This window comes from Alosa pseudoharengus, unplaced genomic scaffold (assembly GCF_046254945.1).
Source record: "Alosa pseudoharengus isolate Yale_2024_CS ecotype anadromous, Long Island Sound unplaced genomic scaffold, YU_APseudo_1.1 YU_APseudo_1.1_scf_10, whole genome shotgun sequence".
In the NCBI taxonomy this organism is placed as follows: domain Eukaryota; kingdom Metazoa; phylum Chordata; class Actinopteri; order Clupeiformes; family Clupeidae; genus Alosa; species Alosa pseudoharengus.
In genome coordinates, this window is record NW_027468565.1 from 2,417,348 (window position 1) to 2,436,193 (window position 18,846).

The window sequence follows — 18,846 nt, forward strand, 5'->3', positions numbered from 1 at the left end:
AAAAGTTGAACACTGCCCCAATAAAAAGAACTAGAAGCTAATTCAATTAAGCATTTCATTGTACAATTCAACCTCAGGCATGAAAACGGGTCAGGGGTGAAAAAGGTGAGAAGGGTGCGCGAAGAGGGAAATGGCCGTTTCATAGCAAAACAAGCTTGAGTGACATCGTTGCCAATAGTGCATAGCTTCCATAGAGTATGAAGTTGCCTAAAACCAGAGATTTATAAAGTAAACAAACTACAAAATGATTAATTTTTACCAAAAAATACCTTTATTTCTTCTTTTTGGCTTGGGCCAGTGTGAAGGGGCCCGCTTGCGCTGTTTGGCAACATGCTTAAGCCTGGCCCTCCTCTCCTCCTCAGTAATCTACATGAGTTTTCTTTCTTTCTTTCTTTCTTTGTGCCTGAAGTTATCAGATTGCATAGGCCTAATGGACACTTCATAGTACTATTAGACTATTAGAATTAGAACTAGTCTGAATATTTGTTGGACCAAACCAGGTAATAAATAAACTTGGGTAGGGTAGACTAGGCTTTAATTTGTAAAATTGGTTTGAAATGTTTTTACTTACAGATTGTGCCATTGTACTAGTGTGTTTAACCAACCAATAAAGTTGTGTGAACAGTGTTCACATTAGGCCTACATGTTAAACTGTACCCTGTAGACACAGACTACTGATCAGGCCACTGAACGTTTATTAAAAGACAGCATACCATGTCAAACACTGCTTTTGTCTCTGAACTCGACAAAACCAGTTTAGGAGCATTTAATTAAACTATTTAGTTATTCACATTAGCCTTTGCTATACTGATAAAGTATGCCTATTTGCTTCACCTTTTGTCGATCTAGATGGCTCAAACTGCACGTAGCCTATTCTTCATCAAATTAACTGGTTATGTCTATGACAGAAGTTGAAAGTTTCAACTAGCCCACCTGTGACATCAATAAGCATCTCTCCTCGACAGGCTCACAATCCAGCTGACATTTCAGATGCATATATCTGCAGTCACATAGACAGGGAGGCTATTCCAGCGCAAGCGTTCTGTTTGCAAAAATTAGCTTACACTGTTTAATAGGCTAAATGCATAGGGGCTGCATTCACATATTCGTTGCTGGATCAGACAAGTTTTAACGGGGCTCTGACAACGCATCAAGATGCGTTCACGTCTGCGCGTGATTTGTAAACTCAGTTGTAACCCCATACCCCTCCCCCCCCCCCCTACACACAATATTTTCTCATCGGATCTACGTGAACCACGTCTCCCATTTTGGATTCAAAACGGCGAATTTCGCCGAAAGAGTTTTCATGCCTGCAACCTATTACTCTAAGGACATACTGTAACAATAAAACCTTGAAGCCATTAAAGCTGCAGTTGGCAAGATTTTTTTGATCATATTCACTGAAATCGACACCGACAGTACAACATAAATCAGCCGGTTTTAAAAAAAAAAAACCCACACTTCTACCTCCACCTAGACCCTGTTATTTGTTTTGCAAAAATCCACAGCTCCCGGTTCTTCTGGTCCAATCAGAGCAGGGCTGTGTGAGATCTGACTGTCAATCACAGTCTGGTGCGCACTGACGAGCACAAACTCGATGAGAGGGTGCTCGGTGGTAGTGGGGGAGGGGCATGAGAGTTGTAAACAGTCAAAATTTTGGCTAAGTCCCCTCAATCTGTCAGACTTGCCAACTGCAGCTTTAAATAAACTATACTTTGAAGACTTTTACATAGGTAAACATCTGTTGATACTTTGTTTCATGAGGAACTGTTAGGTTTGTATAGCTTTACCTCTGCATCAAATTCTATGTTCATTTTGTTTTCCATAAGTGAGTTGACCTTCTCCTCCATCTCCTGGTACTGCTGCAGGGCTTCCTTCTTATCTCCTTGATTGTACAACAGAACTGCAAAGTTCAAGTTTACTAAAGGGTTGGACCTGTAGGAAGAGGAAAGTATTTTTTTCAATACTATGCTACACCAAAAGTCCTCACTGTACCCATCCAAAAATCCTCATTATACCTATCCATACCCATCCAAAAGTACAGCCTGCTCATAGGACCGTCGTGCATTCTCCACATCATCCAGATTGGTCAATGCAACTATTGACAGAGTAAAGAGAAAAATAGATAAAAATAACATTGTCTTTTGTTAGGTCCCTGTACTACAACAATTCAGAATTATGCTCTGTTATTTGTATGATTGGCCCTCTATAGCTTTCTTCATCTATCTTTTTTTGACAGGCCCAAATTACTGACTACTCCATCATCAGACCAATTTGAGACAAATCTCAAATCCCTTCCTTTTGTTTACACACAAACCTTTCCAGCATTCTGAGCAAGAAGGGAAGCAGTGTGCCTCTCTTTAAAAGCTAATAAATCCCTACAAACTTGTTGGAAACTGAAAGTTGATAGACGTGGGAGGGAACTTGGATCAATGATCGCATAATTCCGACTGAAAAGGCTTCTGCATAGGATGCTGTTGTGTTTCCTCACATATCGACCCTTTCGCCTCACTCCTCTCTCCTTGTTCTCACCTCCTCTGGTTACAATTAGATAAATGAGACATCCTCGATGATGTAGAGCTTTGAATGATTTCCGGGGCACAAGCTGGAGGACCGAGGAGAGAGGCCATATACAAATAGAACTTTGGGATGCAGCCCCAGTGTCATCTAAATTCCGATGAAGTGATGTTCACTAGCTTCCTACACACTGTGCAGTTAATTACAGTGCATGAAAATGCACTGTTCTGTTATCCGAAGTCTTCTTCTCCTTATTCCAACCAAATTTCTGCGTGTAATTTAGCTTCAGCATTCAGTTTAACTTAGAAACTTCATTCAAACTTTGTAACGTAGGTTTTGAAAAGGACAGTTGAAGAATGTATTTTTTATTTTTGAGATATTAACAAAAAAACAAGCTTATTTTTTGCCATAGACTTTGCATTGGCACTATGACATCATAAAGGGCTAATTAAATCCTATCAACATCCATTACACTATCTACATTCAACTTTTAAACTGTCTGTTTTAATCAGTGTTGCTGTTTGTCGTAATTTTGCGACTTTTCCGCTTAGAGGGTTAAACATTCTGTCCATCAACATCCATTAAACTATCTGCCTATCAACATCCATTAAACAATCTGCCTATCAACGTCCATTAAACATTCTGCCTATCAACATCAATTAAACTTTCTGACTATCAACATCCATTAAACTAGGCCAACTCTCTTTACTGGTATTTCTCTCCATTCTACAAGGATATAAGGCACCTTCCATCCAACTTTCTTTCCATTCATCTTCTTAAAACCATTCACCCACCATTAAACCATCAACCCATTAAATTATCTATCAACATCCATTAAAGTGCCCACTTTTTCTGGGATTTGATGTGTTATTGTGTGTCTCTGGTGCTTCCACACGCATACAAACTTGGAAAAAAAAACATCCATGCTGTTTTGAGTGAGATAAGGGTTTCTGGATGTATCCTGCCTTCAGCCTCCAGGGTGAGCTGGTCAAAATCGGCAAGGCTTTTGACGTCACAAGCCGAAACATTTCAATATTCCCACCTACCACCTCCTTTTAGGGCAATTACGTTACGTGGATATAATGGAAACCTATGGAGCTGCATCGAAGTGGGCAGGGAAAAGGATTTATACGTACTAAATCGTTGAACAAACGTGAATAAAATGCACAAAATAAGGTTGGTGTAAGAGTTATCTGTTTGTTCATGAGATTCATTCTAATTCCATCACTTACATATTTCCTACAACTAGGTGAGATAGCTAAGCTTATGTTGTAGGCCAGGGGTCCCCAACCTTTTATGTGCCATGGACCGGTTTGATTCCCATTTTTTTTTTCACGGACCGGGGGGCGGGGGGGTAGTGGGTTGGGGGTTCCATGTTCCATATGTGTTGTGCATGCATTACTTGAAAAGAACTAGCTCCAGTTATGTATGAACAATGAAGGTAACGAACTCTTAAAAATGTGAAAAACATGAACTTGAAGAAGTAAAAATTTAACAATAGGCCTATGAACTATGAAAATTTAACAACTTGAAGCTACATCAAGTGTGAACATGCTTAACAAAATATGGGAACAAAACATGGGAACTAAACGTGCATTACGAATATAATCAGTGGGAGCCCTGTGCTTGTTTCCCTGCAACAAGTAGGTTCCATCTGGGGGTGATGGAAGACAGTGACACTCTCAGTGTGTTTGAAATGTCCAGTCGATTGCGCAATTTGGTCTTAGTTGCAGTAATTGCAGAAAACCCGGCCTCGCATATAGATACGTGGTGGAAAATGGTAGCAAAATTTTTCAGCGCTTTTACGGCTATCTCAGGATATTCTGCTATGGTTTTGATCCAAAAACCCGCCAGAGAGGTTTCCTCATACACACTCGACCACCGTCATTTGCAATTTCGATCAACTGCTCTTCCTCCTGCGCTGACAAGTTAGACTATTCTGGATATTGACAAATGGGTTGCGGACCCACTCATTGGTTTGCCGTGGATCTTTGGAGGATGGGAAGTAACGCTCAAACTCATTTGAAAGCGCAACAAGGTGATCGCGCACCAGCTGCGAGAGAAAGGGCCCCTCAGTCTCTCCCAAAACCCCCACTACTGTTTGGAACATATCAAATACACCCCGTTCCCATTCGTCCCCACAAATCAAGCTTGGCTTTAAATACAGTGACTTTATCTGCCAGTTTAACCCTTAGAACCCTAAGCTGTTTTTAGGGCATTTTCACTACCTTTATTCATAAGGATTTATTCTGGTCATTGTAAGTGCCACACACATATATTATATATTGTTTTTTTCAGGAGAGTTTAGGCTATTCGGATCTGCCATCATTTCATGTATTAATACTAGCATTGATTTTATTTTGATTTTTAAAGAATTAAAATATAAAAAGTGTATTATAAAAATTCTTATATTTTGACATGTATCTCACCACTGCAAGCTCACAGCTCTACATGCATTTCATGTGTGTGTAGGGCAGACTGTCCTGAATCGGGCAATATAATTGCCATGTTGGAGGGATACTCTGGGGCTGAGCAATTTACAAAAATATTTGCTGTGTGATTTACGGAAATAAATGCCATTTTTTATTTAGTGATGAAAAATTACCTTTCTGCGCTCCATATCTGTGACACGAACTGATCTGACCTGACTTGACCCGAGGTTGCGTGTTAGCCTGCGTGCCTGTGTGTATGCAGTCATAATAATTCTCAACTCTTTACTGCATTGCCATGAACAAAGTAAAGGCAAAAAAGGTGTTTATTTGTTGAACAAATTGGGATGCAATGTGAGCCTTGAATTAGATGCCATGCAGGAATTTGCTAGGATCTCAAAACCGGAATATGAACATGCTTTGCCATAGAGAAACACATGATAGCATTGGATTATAAACATGCTTTGCCACAAGAACAGACAAAAATGTGGGGTAAGTCCAGCTATATGAAGTTATTATTTTGCTGTCACTTCGTCTGTTTTATAACTCAGAAGGATGTACTTGGTATCAAATGATAGCTCTGAGTCTCCTCTTTCATCTGACATGCGTGGCATATCTATGCGATCACGGGTCCGCGAGTAATTCAAACGAGAGTAATGAGTGTGCAGCGTTGGTTTGTGTACATGACGTTATTATTTTGCAGTCACTTCGTCTGATTTTATAAGCCAGAAGGATCGATAAACATGGTACCAATGGATAGCCCTGTGCCCCCTCTTTCATCTAATATGCTTGCCATATCGATGCGATCACGGGTTCGCGAGTAATTCAAACTAGAGTAATGTGTGTGCAGGTGAATGCAGAGAAGTATAGACTGTAAATATGATGCAATTTGATTTAATTTCATGATTTTTTTTAATTTTCATACTTGATCGTACAGACAAGTGTGTAGTCTCGTTGGAAAGCCCCACTTCTGCTCTGTCGTGCAATAAAGGTTTCATCTCGCTGCGACGAACCGTTCTGGAGCAATGTAACAGAGAAGAAAGGGTGTGTTTTTTGACGCACTTTGCGTCAATCGGGTTCTAAGGGTTAAAGACAGTCGTCATTCTCCCCTGGAGTGACAGGTTGAGGTCATTAAGCAACCCGAATATGCCACACAGGTAAGCGAGTTTTGACACCCAGTCCTCATCACTAAAATGTGCAGCTAACGGTGACTTTTTTTTCTGTAAGAAATCTCTGCAGCGGCTCTCGCAACTCAAACACTCTGGCCAGTGCTAAAGATGCTTGTTTTTTGTTGCTCATTCTAGCAGTTTAGCTAACTTCGTGTGACACTACCGTTCGCCAAGAACTGATCAAGTGAAGTGAGCTGACCTGAGGCTGCGCAGCGCTAAAGGCAATATGTAAAGTGGTGAAGGCGGGACAGACAGACGTAAGAAAATAAACCTTGCAAAATGCCAACATGCGTGCAATCAAACAACTGCATATAGGCCTATGCCATGTAAAAACGTGACATTATTGCGAATTAAATTTAGTTTAGTTTGCATGCATTTTTTTTAAACTCATGTCGTAGGCTACGGCCCGGTTAGGAATGTCCCACGGCCCGGTACCGGGCCGCGGCCCAGTGGTTGGGGACCGCTTAAGTTCCACTGTTAGATAGCTAGCTAGCAAGCTAACCGTTTTACATAGAGATTATGGTAAGTGTCAGCTAGGGGCTAAATTCGTCCTCTCAACACTGGGGTATTGGAAACGAATTAGGTTGGTAGTGTACTTAGTTTCGGCATGAGTCAGTTACATATACACATTTCTTCATAACCATTGTGTTAGCATGGACTTGCATGGACATTTTTATTTAAATCCGATTGAAATGAATCTGATTAAAGATTTCAACCGACTTGTTTACATGGACGCTAAATAATCTAATTGGCAATTATTGACCAAGATAATATCACAGTGCTTCATCTGAGAAGATGCAGTTCTGTAGCCTAACTATACTATGTAAAACGAAGGTGTAGTAGATGTTAGGGGATTTTGAATTGCCGTGTTTCAGACGTTGCATAATCAACACCCCACCTCTCCGCACCAAGCCTACGAGTTTAACTGTTTTTTAAGCCTCCATATCTCAGAAAATAATGTAGATACAAGCTTAAACCTTTGCACAGTAGTTGTTGGGTAATATTTAGCATTATTGACATAAAGTATGAAGCAAAGCCAAGATGGTCAGGCGAGGCTGGAGGCATTTGTTGATTTGGCACGAATGACCCTGGTAACAGTTAATGGAGTGGGGCGTGGGTAAGTGAGCAGCAGCTCATTAATATGTAATGAGCAGCAGAAACAGCACACGTTGAAAGGGACTGAAAAAGAGTGTAATAGAGGTAGGTAAGAATCTTTTCCTACAAGCTATATCCAGCAAACAACTTCAGAAACATGTTTTCTGGAACTCATATACCTATTTTAACTTGTTGAAAAATAGTCATAATATGGGCACTTTAAACAATCTGCCTATCAACATCCACTTAACTTTCTGTCTATCAAAATCCATTGAACTATCTACATTCAACTTTTAAACTATGTACTTGCCAGGGTTTAAAATTGTATTAAAATTATGCGTCTTTCAGTAAATACTTTTTTTCTTTTTTTGTCATTTCATCCAAATGAACAAGTAAAACAAGAACAAGTTCCATAAAAGAAGTCACTGGTAAGTACTGGAGATTCTGTGAGACTCCTAACCTGCCAGCAGCATGTAGAGTTCACCCATCTTAGGTTGGAGGTTGATGGCAGCACTGAGAAAGTGAAATGCAGAGGCATATTGCTGCATGGTCAGGTGTAGCAGCCCTAGGTTGTACAAGATCTTCCAGTCAAATGGTGACAGATAGTTAGCCCTCTTAAGACAACTGATGGCCTTAAAAAGAGGGAAACGGGGTGGAATGAACAAGAGAAAAAAAAACTGTGAACATCATCAACTACAAGAAAGGAAATGATTAGATATTCAAGATAGAGATGGATACATGACAAACACTTACAGCGACATATTTCTTCTTCCCAAAGAAGCACATGCCAATGTTGTTCCACAATGGAGGGCTCTCGGGGACAGCGTAGGCTGCAATACGATATTTATTCATGGCTACATCAAAATCCCCATGGGTTTGCATCATACTGCCTGCTGCAAGGATAGCCTAGTGAAGCATAAACACAAACATAGCTGTCGGAATTTTAAATACACTTAACACTTGTTAAATACAGAAAATACAGAAAAATGCTTACCTACCACCTACCTTGTAATGGTTGGGATCATAGGTCAGAGCATTTCCAAGGTATTCAAAAGCTTTCTGATATTTCCCTTTCTTCAATGTGAAGAAAAGACACAAATAAAAGCCTACTTCAACACAATTATCATAAAGATTGAATTAACTGCTGTTACACTATAGGATTGTATGTATAGGATTGCCGATACATAGGCATGTTAAAGAGATATAAATACAATATACTTGTTTCTTGTACTTTTTCGAGATTTTACATAACTATAGTAACAAAATGTATCAGCCAGAAACACATTTTTAGGTTTTAGCCAGCCTTTATCCCTGTCAGTAGTAGTTGGTTGCAAACTTTGAAATGGCTCTTTAAATGACAGTATAACATTACCTGCATGTAGAGCAGTCCAAGTGTTGCCAAAAAATCGGTATTCTCAGGAGACGACCTGAAATTACAACGACTACTTTACCATCTTCCATTAAACAGGTGTTCATTTTAGGGCTGGGTGATAACACAATAGCGATATTTATCTCGATAGGCATGTAATCAATATCAATAAAAAATATGGGTAACGTAATGTTAGAATAACATTATTAGGTATTAACAGTGCATAATAAATAGTTAACAATTCATTACTAACAGTTAGTTAACTGTTGTTATCCTTTAATAACATTAACTAACTGTTAACATGCAGCTTGTAAGTGTTAATAAGCAGCCTTTTAAGTTACTTACAAGCATATTTGTTAACAGTTAACATGCAGCCTGTAAGTGTTAACAAGCAGCTTGTTAAAGGAGAATTCCGGTGTGATATTGACCTAAAGTGTGTTGAAACATGATACCGAGTGTGAACGTATGTCTCATAGCCCATCTCGGCTTGTCCCCTGCACTCCAAAATCTGGCGCTAGTTAGCCGATGCTACCAACAGCTTTTTCAATGGTGGTGCTTCGGCATCGGGCTAGCCATGCAAATAAATCACTGTTTTACACCATTTACGAGGCTCAATGTATCTCCACACTTCATTGGTAGACTTCCGAGGGCCCTGACATTTAAAACGAGACATTGAGAACTTTGAAAAAGCACTGGTAGTTTACTTACGAGGCGATTTATACAGACAGTATCTTCACGAAGTTTAGCGTTTGCAGCCATCTTGAATTTAGTCACGAAAAATAATTCAGTGGAAATGCATGGATTCCAGTTTCTTCCAGTAGCAGCAACTGGAATCCATGCATTTCCACGGAATTATTTTTGGAATCTGATCCCTTATCATACCTGTTCATTCTTACTCGTCGCTCGACTTATCGTGACTAAATTCAAGATGGCTGCAAACGCTAAACTTCGTGAAGATACTGTCTGTATAAATCGTCTTGTAAGTAAACTACCAGTGCTTTTTCAAAGTTCTCAATGTCTCGTTAGGCCTCTAAATCGGTTGATAATCTGAAAAGGTGGTACACTAATGGGGTTAACCCAACCTGATATAGAAACTATATAGACCAGTTTCTGGATAGCTTAGAGAGATGAAACAAATATAGTCTTTTTGGTTTACTAGCTCTTTTTTTGATTGTCGTGATGGTTTGTTTTTGATTTACTGTGGTTGTTATTGTACACCAATCATGTGTAGCTATTTTTCACAACTTATGAAGAAATTATGTATCTAGTCATACCTGCTTATTTGGATCTAACTTTAATGAAACAATTGTATAATCATTTATATCATTATATCATTTATCATTTGTGCATTTTCCAGTGGCAGTATTTGATGAAATATTCCAGCCATAAAGGCTGAGAGAAAGTGGAATAGAACATTATGTCCAATATTCCAATATGTGGTTTAATGTTCTGCATTTTTCATTAGTGGGTCACTTTGACACTTTGTCCCTGTGTATATCTGTGTGTGACTGTATTTAGAGATAAGCGGGAATATTATGATTTTGCAGTGTTTCACTGTTCTGCATGGCTGCGTCAGTAGCTATCTGCTCCAGATTACCAGGTTGCCACTAATCAGAGTCTGATTCAGTGTAGTCCACTGTGATGGGATGACCAACGCCATCTCCTGGAAGGATACTTAAACCCTAACTATTTCCGTGTCTAGTTAGAGCAGCTGATGGATCTTTAGGTGAAGTCATGCTGTCTCTCCCTTGATGCGCATCATTGTAAATAAACTCTGTTCCTGATTTTTCATACTATTGGTCTGACTGGGTCTCTATTCATCTGTGGTATCAAAATTACCATCAGAGGTGGATAACTAATACACTTATAAACAGTGTTAGGATCGTTACTTTAAAAAAGTAATTAGTTATAGTTACTCACTACTTGTTCCAAAAAGTAACTGAGTTAGTAACTGAATTACTCTATGATAAGAGTAACTCGTTAACAGGGAAAGTAACTATTTGCGTTACTGTTAAAAAAAAAGTTGCTATATTATGTCAAAGAATTTGGATTTTTTGAGCAACCAGTTGAAATGAGTAGAACAGACAGGTGTTTGTAGGCTACGTAACTTTCGATATTTATTAGATAGATAGATAGATAGATACTATTGATCCCCAAGGGGAAATTCAAGATATTGCACATCGACAGACCTACGGTTGACTTCAGCCTGTGTCATAGGTTTTTGTTGTGAGGCAGAAAGATCTAGCTTTTGCTGCTTGGAGGACTTTGCTCCGAGTCCTTGCTAGTGGATGGCGAGCTATCATCTGTTGTGGAGGTATCGGTGTTTTTGGCCATTAGCTTTAGATGCGTGTGTGAGATGCTTACAACGGATGTCGACATTACATGCACGTTCTTGCCTTTGACCACAATGAATTTGAAGTAGTGCTTATATCTCCACCTTGAAAATGCCAACTTTCCATCGGATTGCTCCTGACCTCTGCTGTTTCGTCGAATCTCTATTTTAGCTGTTGTGCGTGTGTGGCGCGTGTGCTGGCAATTGTGTAAAAACACTGGCTCTGATTGGCTATCATGAAACATGACTCTGCCTTAGCCAATCATAATCGCTTACGTCGTTATTAACCCACCTTATGCTTTTTACAAATAATGTTTCTGATGGAAAAGGGGTGTTTAATTTCCACAATCTTTGTTCAGTGAACGCATAAAACAGTCAGTTTGTCAGCAGTCTAAAGATATTATGCCAGCTTTGTATATAGTTTGGTTACCTAGCAACCAAGGCAATTCAATTCGATTATCGATTATCTCCCCATTAATTGACTAATAGCAATTTGTATGTTGATTTACATATCTGAATGAAAAAACATGAATTCCTTAACATTGCAATATATGTTTATTGCTCTTAAAATTCAAAAATAAAAGACTATACAAGTGCAAAGTAATGCATTCTTAGTCAGAGGTAGCATTTAATAAAGTTCAGTAGTGTATAGGTCTAATTGAGTGCCTGTCACTTTAAGACGTTCGTGAGGGAACCCTTGCAGTTGTAACACTAACACAGTTAAAATATGGAATGTTTTTTGTGACAAAATTAAATAAATAAATGAAATATGAAATCAATAAATGAAATATGAAATAAATAATTACAAGTTGAAATAAATAAATAAAAGATTAAATAAATAAATAAAAAGTTAAATAAATAAATAAAATGTGAAATAAATAAATAAATAAAAGATTAAATGTAAAAGCCATATATACATTGACATTTACATTTACATTCCATATGCACGGTCATGCAATGTGCCATGAAATAAATAAATACTTCAGTCACCCATCAAGGCGGGACCTAACCACTGATTGCTGCCTGAGTCAGACTGTACTGGCTTGCTACCTGTGAACCACTGGACTAAGGACATAGCTCAGACTTGTATCATAACTCACGAAACATACAACAACAAGGATTTCATTCTAAATTCATACTTTTGGGAAGATATCAGGCGTGAAAGCATTCTGTCATTTGATGGGTCTGTTTGCTGTGTCTGAGGGTTGATAGACATGCTATGTGCACATCTAGAGCTAGCGCTAACAGTTAGCACAAGCGTTAGCTAGTTATCGACATCTACAGAAAGCGAACTTCTATCTATGGCAAACGACTTTGCTATTGCTTCTATTTATAGTAGGGTGCCCAGACGTCCCAGTTAACTTCACTTGAGCTGAATTCACCTAATTTGTTATATGATACATAAACAATAAAGGTTGAGATGCCCATGCCGTGAACTCTTATGTGAGTGTCAGTGCCAGCTTGCTACATTGCCCAAAGCAGTGTCCACAACTTTCCAGAGACTTTTTAGTTCTCAATATGAGGGTATAACTCAGCAGCCAACAAGGATTTTTGACAGCACTAGATGCTTTTTACGTCCTCATAACTCACAGCCAAGAGTTAGCAACATAGACACACAATCTTTCTGAATGAAAATGCCTAGGTTATGGCTGTTAGCAGTAGCACTAGCTTTTAGCTTCTATCAATGACTTTATTATGATCAGCCAGTCATGCTCACAAAGTTTGATTTTTTTTTAGGCAGCAACCAATCAGCGGCTAGGTCCCGCCTTGATGGGTGACTGACGTATTAATTTATTTCATGGCACATTGCAAGACCTTGCATATGGAATGTAAATGTCAATGTCAATGTATATATGGTTTTTACATTTAATCTTTTATTTATTAATATATATTTTTTTTATTTATTTAACTATTTATTTAATCTTTTATTTATTTATTTCATATTTCATTTATTTATTTCAACTTTTAATTATTTATTTCATATTTCATTTATTGATTTCATATTTCATTTATTTATTTAATTTTGGCACAAAAAACATTCCATACGCTGCTGATGTGTGGATGCAATTCCTAACGTAGTTAGTTCAAATGACGGTTCGTACATTTCCTTGGGACAAGCACTTTTGAGTCTTGGAAAACACTTTCAAGTGTTTTGCTTACATCGGGATTTTGCAAACATTCAGTGTCAGAGTCAATAAATTGAGCCCTGCATGAGTAACGAAATTGACGAGCAGCTGTAAGTAAGCATGCTAAACTCGACATCCAAACAGTATTCTAACGTTAGCTTTGAGATACTGCTTGATTGCATAACTTAACTTAGTTTAGTCTCCTCAATGTACTATGTTGTGATAAGACCTTAGCAGAGTTAACTTTAATGCAGCAGTTTTGAACAAATTTGCGCAGCATGGTCACGATGCTAAGCGGATTTAATAGCAATTTAGCCCGCCGTGTTCTATGCAATGCTTCTATGTGGCAACAACAATCCTTCAACAATCGTGAATATTTTGTTAAATGCACATGCAGAGGAGGGGCAGCGGGCTCTTTACGAGAGAGAGAGAGAGCGGGCGGGGCAAGGAAAGGCTGCGTGCATAAAAAGCGCAGCTCAATGAAAGGATTTATCTTATCTTTAATTCAAATAGTCCGGTTTTGATTTCGTGGCGCCACGCCACAGATTAGTCAACGTATGGGAAACACTGAAGGTGTAAAATTACAAATATTTGGGGGTGCGCGTTATGCTTGACGAATCGACGCGCATATTTTGTGTCGACGTATTTTTCCATCGACGTCATCGATTACGCCGACACTATGTCCCAGCCCTAACCGAGGCTTTTCCCTGTTTGCCTTGATTAATAACTGAGATGTTTAAAAGGTTAACTTTATAATAAAAGTGTTTAAATTGAAAAACGAAAAAACCTTCTGGTCCTTATTTCAAGTAGGTGAAAAATATCAATGATTATTGATAATGACTGATATTAAACACTTTATCCTTATACATCCTTATTTCAGCCATATCGCCCAGTCCTAGTTCATCTCAAAACAACAAATAACGTCTTTCTATGCTGATTGCTGATTGCTGAGCTGTAATGCAAGACAGATTTCTGTGTAAAAGGACATTTAAGTATTATCTTATTTATCTTAACAAGTAAAAAACTGTCATGCTAAGCCTACTGGCAATCAAGCTTGAGAAATTCAGATCAATTATCCATTAGGGTTGTGCACAATTCAAATTGCAATTCTGCTTCCTGTTTGCTACCTCAATTGAAATGCAAGTGAAATTCAAGAATTTAATTGGAATTTAAGAGCCAGTTTCAATTCAATTCTGGAATTTTGCACAAGCCTGTTATCCACAACGTTCCAGTCCCATGATCCCTTGTGCAAATTGTGGGCACGATTTCCATTAAGTTGTTTGGCATTAAAGTGACACCAGGCAACGTTTTTGTGTTAATTAATCATCTTCGTAAGTCAGTATATGGTTAAATTACTTATTACGGGGCGAATGAAGGCTCTCTCGCCGGCCCCTACTGCCTGTAGGAAGAATATCCCACTTGCAAGTTCGTTGTATCCTACCCGCCGACCTTCAGTCTCACAAAGTCTCAGACATCGCGAGAAGCAGGATCAATTTACATCCTGCATCCCCAGCACAGAGGCCTAACAAAATGCTAGCGATTGTTGCAAACGTGTGTATAATGGCAGAGCCGGCGAATAAGCAGCGAAAAAGAAAAGGAAAAGAGCTTCAGACCGAGCGAGGGCTCGCACACGTATCGACACGTACAGACGGTAGGGGGAGCTTCATAGAGAAAAAGCATCAGGCTTGCCTGGTATCCCTTTAAACCAAACAACATGCCTATGTTTGTGATCTATCTCAAGTCACCGTTGCCTCTTTTGTGCCTTTGAGCAAGGCACTTGAGATATATATTAAATAGTAAATATATTAAATAGTTTTCCAACTAGTACTACTACTACTTACTCAACAGCGCACTTGTACACTTCAATGGCCTTTGCAGTGTCCCCCTCAAGCAAGCAGATTTTTCCAAGCATCATATAAGTCAAGTCATGTTTATTTAATAGTAGGGCTCTATTCAATTGATCTTCTGCCTGCAAGAAAAAATATAATCATTAGTTGCATCCTATTCAGAGAAACATGAATTTACAAACCCTAATAATATCAATTGCAACTTACATTTCTGAAGTCTTTTGTGTACATGTAACACACACCCAGGTTGTGGTTCATTTCCTGCAAATAAAGATACTCATATCTTACACTCTTGTTCATTCATGGCTTCATAAAATGCCAACATTCCATGTAGCTGTTAAAAGTATTCAACCATTGGCCCAAGCAGTGTGAAATAACTCAAAAATAATAAAAGTAGAATTGCATAGGCCTAAGTGTAAAAGCTGAGACTTCTCACATAACAAGAAGCTGGTCTGAGGGCAGATCTGGCATTCTGCCCATTCTCCAATTTTGGCAATTTTGATCAAAACATATTTTAAAATATTATGATGGTCGTCAATGGTGGTCCGATATCTGGAAGCCTAATTTCACTATCTGGGTTTTTGCTCACAATTTGGTCCCCCTCACTTTGAAAATATATCCTGTGCACATCCTCAGTCCAGGTGAGTGAATGATCAGTTTTAAAAAGTTGCCTGATCAGTGATCACCACCACCACACGCATCACGCACTGTGCATAGAGACAGAGGAGGGACCAACATTTAGCCAATAAATAGTAGCTGTACTGCAAACTGTTTTTCACTCTTGTTAGTATCATCAACAGCATGTTACATAAAGATGATACTTTTCGGGTCCTCTCTATACAGATCCAACTTGAAAGTAGGCCCTATGCTACTGCATTTAATTGAGAACGCGTCTGAGCACACACGAGGGGGAGAGAAAACGAGTGGCAACTTCCAGCTGGCTTGTTGATGATAATTGATATCTCCTTTTTATAAAGTTAAAATTAAACTAAATGTGCCGGTGGTTGGGACAGACTTATGGGGGCGAGAAGAGGAATGAAGCAGGGGATGAGGATATCGACAGAGAAATAGATAGATAAATAGATATAGATAGATAGATAGATAGATAGATAGAGATCCCAAACATGAAATGAAGTGTTTGCACTTTCTGTGTATATTTTGTGGTATGTATTCATGCCAACAATGTTAATAAAATGATCAAATGCATTCAGTGACACTCATCTCATAAACTCATAATTCTCTTATTTTTACTGGAAAAAAATTGGCTAGTAGAAATTCTGATTGGCTAGTAACTTTAGAAAGTTACCAGCCACACTGGCTGGTGATCAAAAAAGTTAATTTAGAACCCTGGTCGTCTTCTATGCGTCCATGCTTTCACGATCGTGAATGTTTTTTTTTGGATTAAATCTGTATACTGAGGGGCATAGTCCTTTGAGCGAGAGAGAGAAAGGGCCCTATTTTGACCCAGCGCAAAGCGTATTCTTATCATGACGCAAAGCTTATTCCTATCGTACTCAGATTTTTTGCCATGCCCGTCTCTTTTACTGAACAATGGACTCAGGGGTGTGGTAATTAACAACCCACTGTGTGGTCTAGCGCAGTGGTTCTCAAATGGGGGTACGCGTACCCCTGGGGGTACGTCAAGGCACTCCAGGGGGTACGTGAGATTTTAACCCTTAGAACCCGATTGACGCAAAGTGCGTCAAAAAACACACCCTTTCTTTTCTGTTACATCGCAGCGAGATGAAACCTTTATTGCATGACAGAAGTGGGGCTTTCCAACGAGACCATACACTTGTCTGTACTTTAAAGTATGAAAATAAAAAAAACCCATGAAATTAAATCAAATTGCACCATATTTACAGTCTATACTTCTCTGCGTTCACCTGTGCACCCATTAGGCTACTCTCGTTTGAATTACTCGCGAACACATAGATCTGCCACGCATGTCAGATGAAAGAGGAGACACGGAGCTATCATTTGATACCAAGTAAATCCTTCTGGGTTATAAAACAGACGAAGTGACAGCAAAATAATAACTTCATATAGCTCGACTTACCTCACGTTTTTGTATGTTTTTGTAGCAAAGCATGTTTATAATCCAACGCTATTGTGTGTTTCTCTATGGCAAAGAATGTTCATAATCCGGGATTGAGATCCTACCAAATTCCTGTATGGCATCCAATTCAAGGCTTCAAGAAACACCTTTTTTTGCCTTTACTTTGTTCATGGCAATGCAGTAAAAACTTGTAGAGAATCATGAGTGCAGGCACCATAGGCACACACGCGTAAACCAGTGGAGGAAGGAATGTCTGCCTGATTGGCGTTAGTGGCAAATGTGAGGTTGTGATGGTGTTGGTGGCATATGTGAACAATAGAGTATGTAGGCCGCCTACCCAGACACATTTATAGCAGCAGTATGTACTATGTAGCATTTTAACTGGCAATGTTGTGCAATAAATGCTGTTCTGACATTCTCGGGGGGAGGGGGGGGGGACAATTCGTCCAGGGACAATGGACTTTGTAATATAATTTAAATATATAAGTCACTTTGGATAATAGTGCTAAATTAATACATGTAAATGTAAATAAATGTAAATTTAGGTCTGGGAAGTCAGGGAAGATATGTAGGTGTAGTTATGAAATACTGTTTTCCAGATGTGCAAAATTACGGAAAGTCTGGAGGTTTTGCTCAGTGTAATACATTGGCAGAAAAGTCTATAATAATAAAAATAGACACTTGTTTTATAAAACCATGTAACTATTTACCATTAAAAATAGACCTTAAATGTGGTTATTTGTAACATGCTATTGTTTTTAAAGCCAAATCGCTATAATTTAAAGACAGGTTGTAATAGCTAAGTGGGAATTTATGAAAGCATACTCGAAAGGCAAATGTTATTGAAGACGTCATTAAAGGAATGCATCATGGTCTGAAACATTCATTAACAATGTTACCATCCAAAGATACATTTAGAACGGTGAAAACAAGAACATAACAACAAGAACCTTATTTAACAATTGTTTAGTTAAGGCATAACTTGGATGATTATAACAACGCATAACTATCCAAAAATGTTTTATCACCAAGTGAACTGTCCACGTATGTGATAGGCCAGCAGTAGGCTATGGCTGATTGTTTTCTGTGCTAACGTTACCAATTAGCCATGAGTAGCCTATTTGTCTGACTATGTAGCATTCAGTAGCCTACACTTACCATCTTGTTTTGGAATATGAATATGGAGCTGGTCTTCCTGCTTTGATAAACATTATCAGTGTATTTGAATGTATAAAATATTTGAGATTGTCCTCTGATTCCATTGCACTGTTTATTTCACGAACAAAAAACAAGCTTTCCGTTCAACATAAGATTCGTAGTTTGACTGCAGATAACATTCTTGAACCGTTGCCGCTAAAAACAGCACCCCCTATCGCAATTGAAAATTACTGTACGGAGGAGCTTCCTCCCTTGGCCATTGAAAACGACGTGATTCACGAGCCGCTGGGGGCGTTTATAATGGACTTCAATGAGGGGCTTGAGGAGGAAGCTCCTCCATACAGTAATTTTCAATTGCGATAGGGGGTGCTGTTGGCATTTTGACCTAGGGGAACGATTTTGTTCATTCAAAGTGTTAAAAATAGTAATATTAACAGTAATTTATCAGATTAGTAATTCACTTTATATATTTTTTATTTTTCTCTGAAATTTTAGGGAGGGTGTTCCTCCCTTTCCTCAATGAAGGAGCCTCCTCTGGCGTAAACTCGGGTCAAGTCAGGTCAGATCAGTTCGTGTCACAGATATGGAGCGCAGAAAATTATTTCTGTAAGGCGCACACCACATATGTCTGTAAATTGCTCAGCCCCAGAAAATCCCTCCACCATGGCAATGATGTTGCCAGATTCAGGACAGTCTGCCCTACACACACATGAAATGCATGTAGAGCTATGAGCTTGCTGTGGTG

At 38.8% G+C, this 18,846-nt stretch overlaps 1 protein-coding gene across 2 annotated transcripts in view; it reads right to left on the reverse strand.

Moving 5' to 3' along the window:
* Positions 1-18,846, reverse strand: part of bbs4 (Bardet-Biedl syndrome 4) — a 122,296-nt gene that overhangs the window by 24,947 nt on the left and 78,503 nt on the right. For both annotated transcript variants that reach the window (XM_076302728.1, XM_076302735.1), the window contains exons 7-14: positions 15,092-15,145; positions 14,879-15,006; positions 8,583-8,637; positions 8,216-8,284; positions 7,964-8,116; positions 7,671-7,842; positions 2,029-2,098; positions 1,791-1,935 (exon numbers count right to left, since the gene is read on the reverse strand). In XM_076302728.1, coding sequence (XP_076158843.1) covers positions 1,791-1,935; positions 2,029-2,098; positions 7,671-7,842; positions 7,964-8,116; positions 8,216-8,284; positions 8,583-8,637; positions 14,879-15,006; positions 15,092-15,145 — 846 coding nt within the window. The remainder of the gene's footprint in view (positions 1-1,790; positions 1,936-2,028; positions 2,099-7,670; positions 7,843-7,963; positions 8,117-8,215; positions 8,285-8,582; positions 8,638-14,878; positions 15,007-15,091; positions 15,146-18,846) is intronic.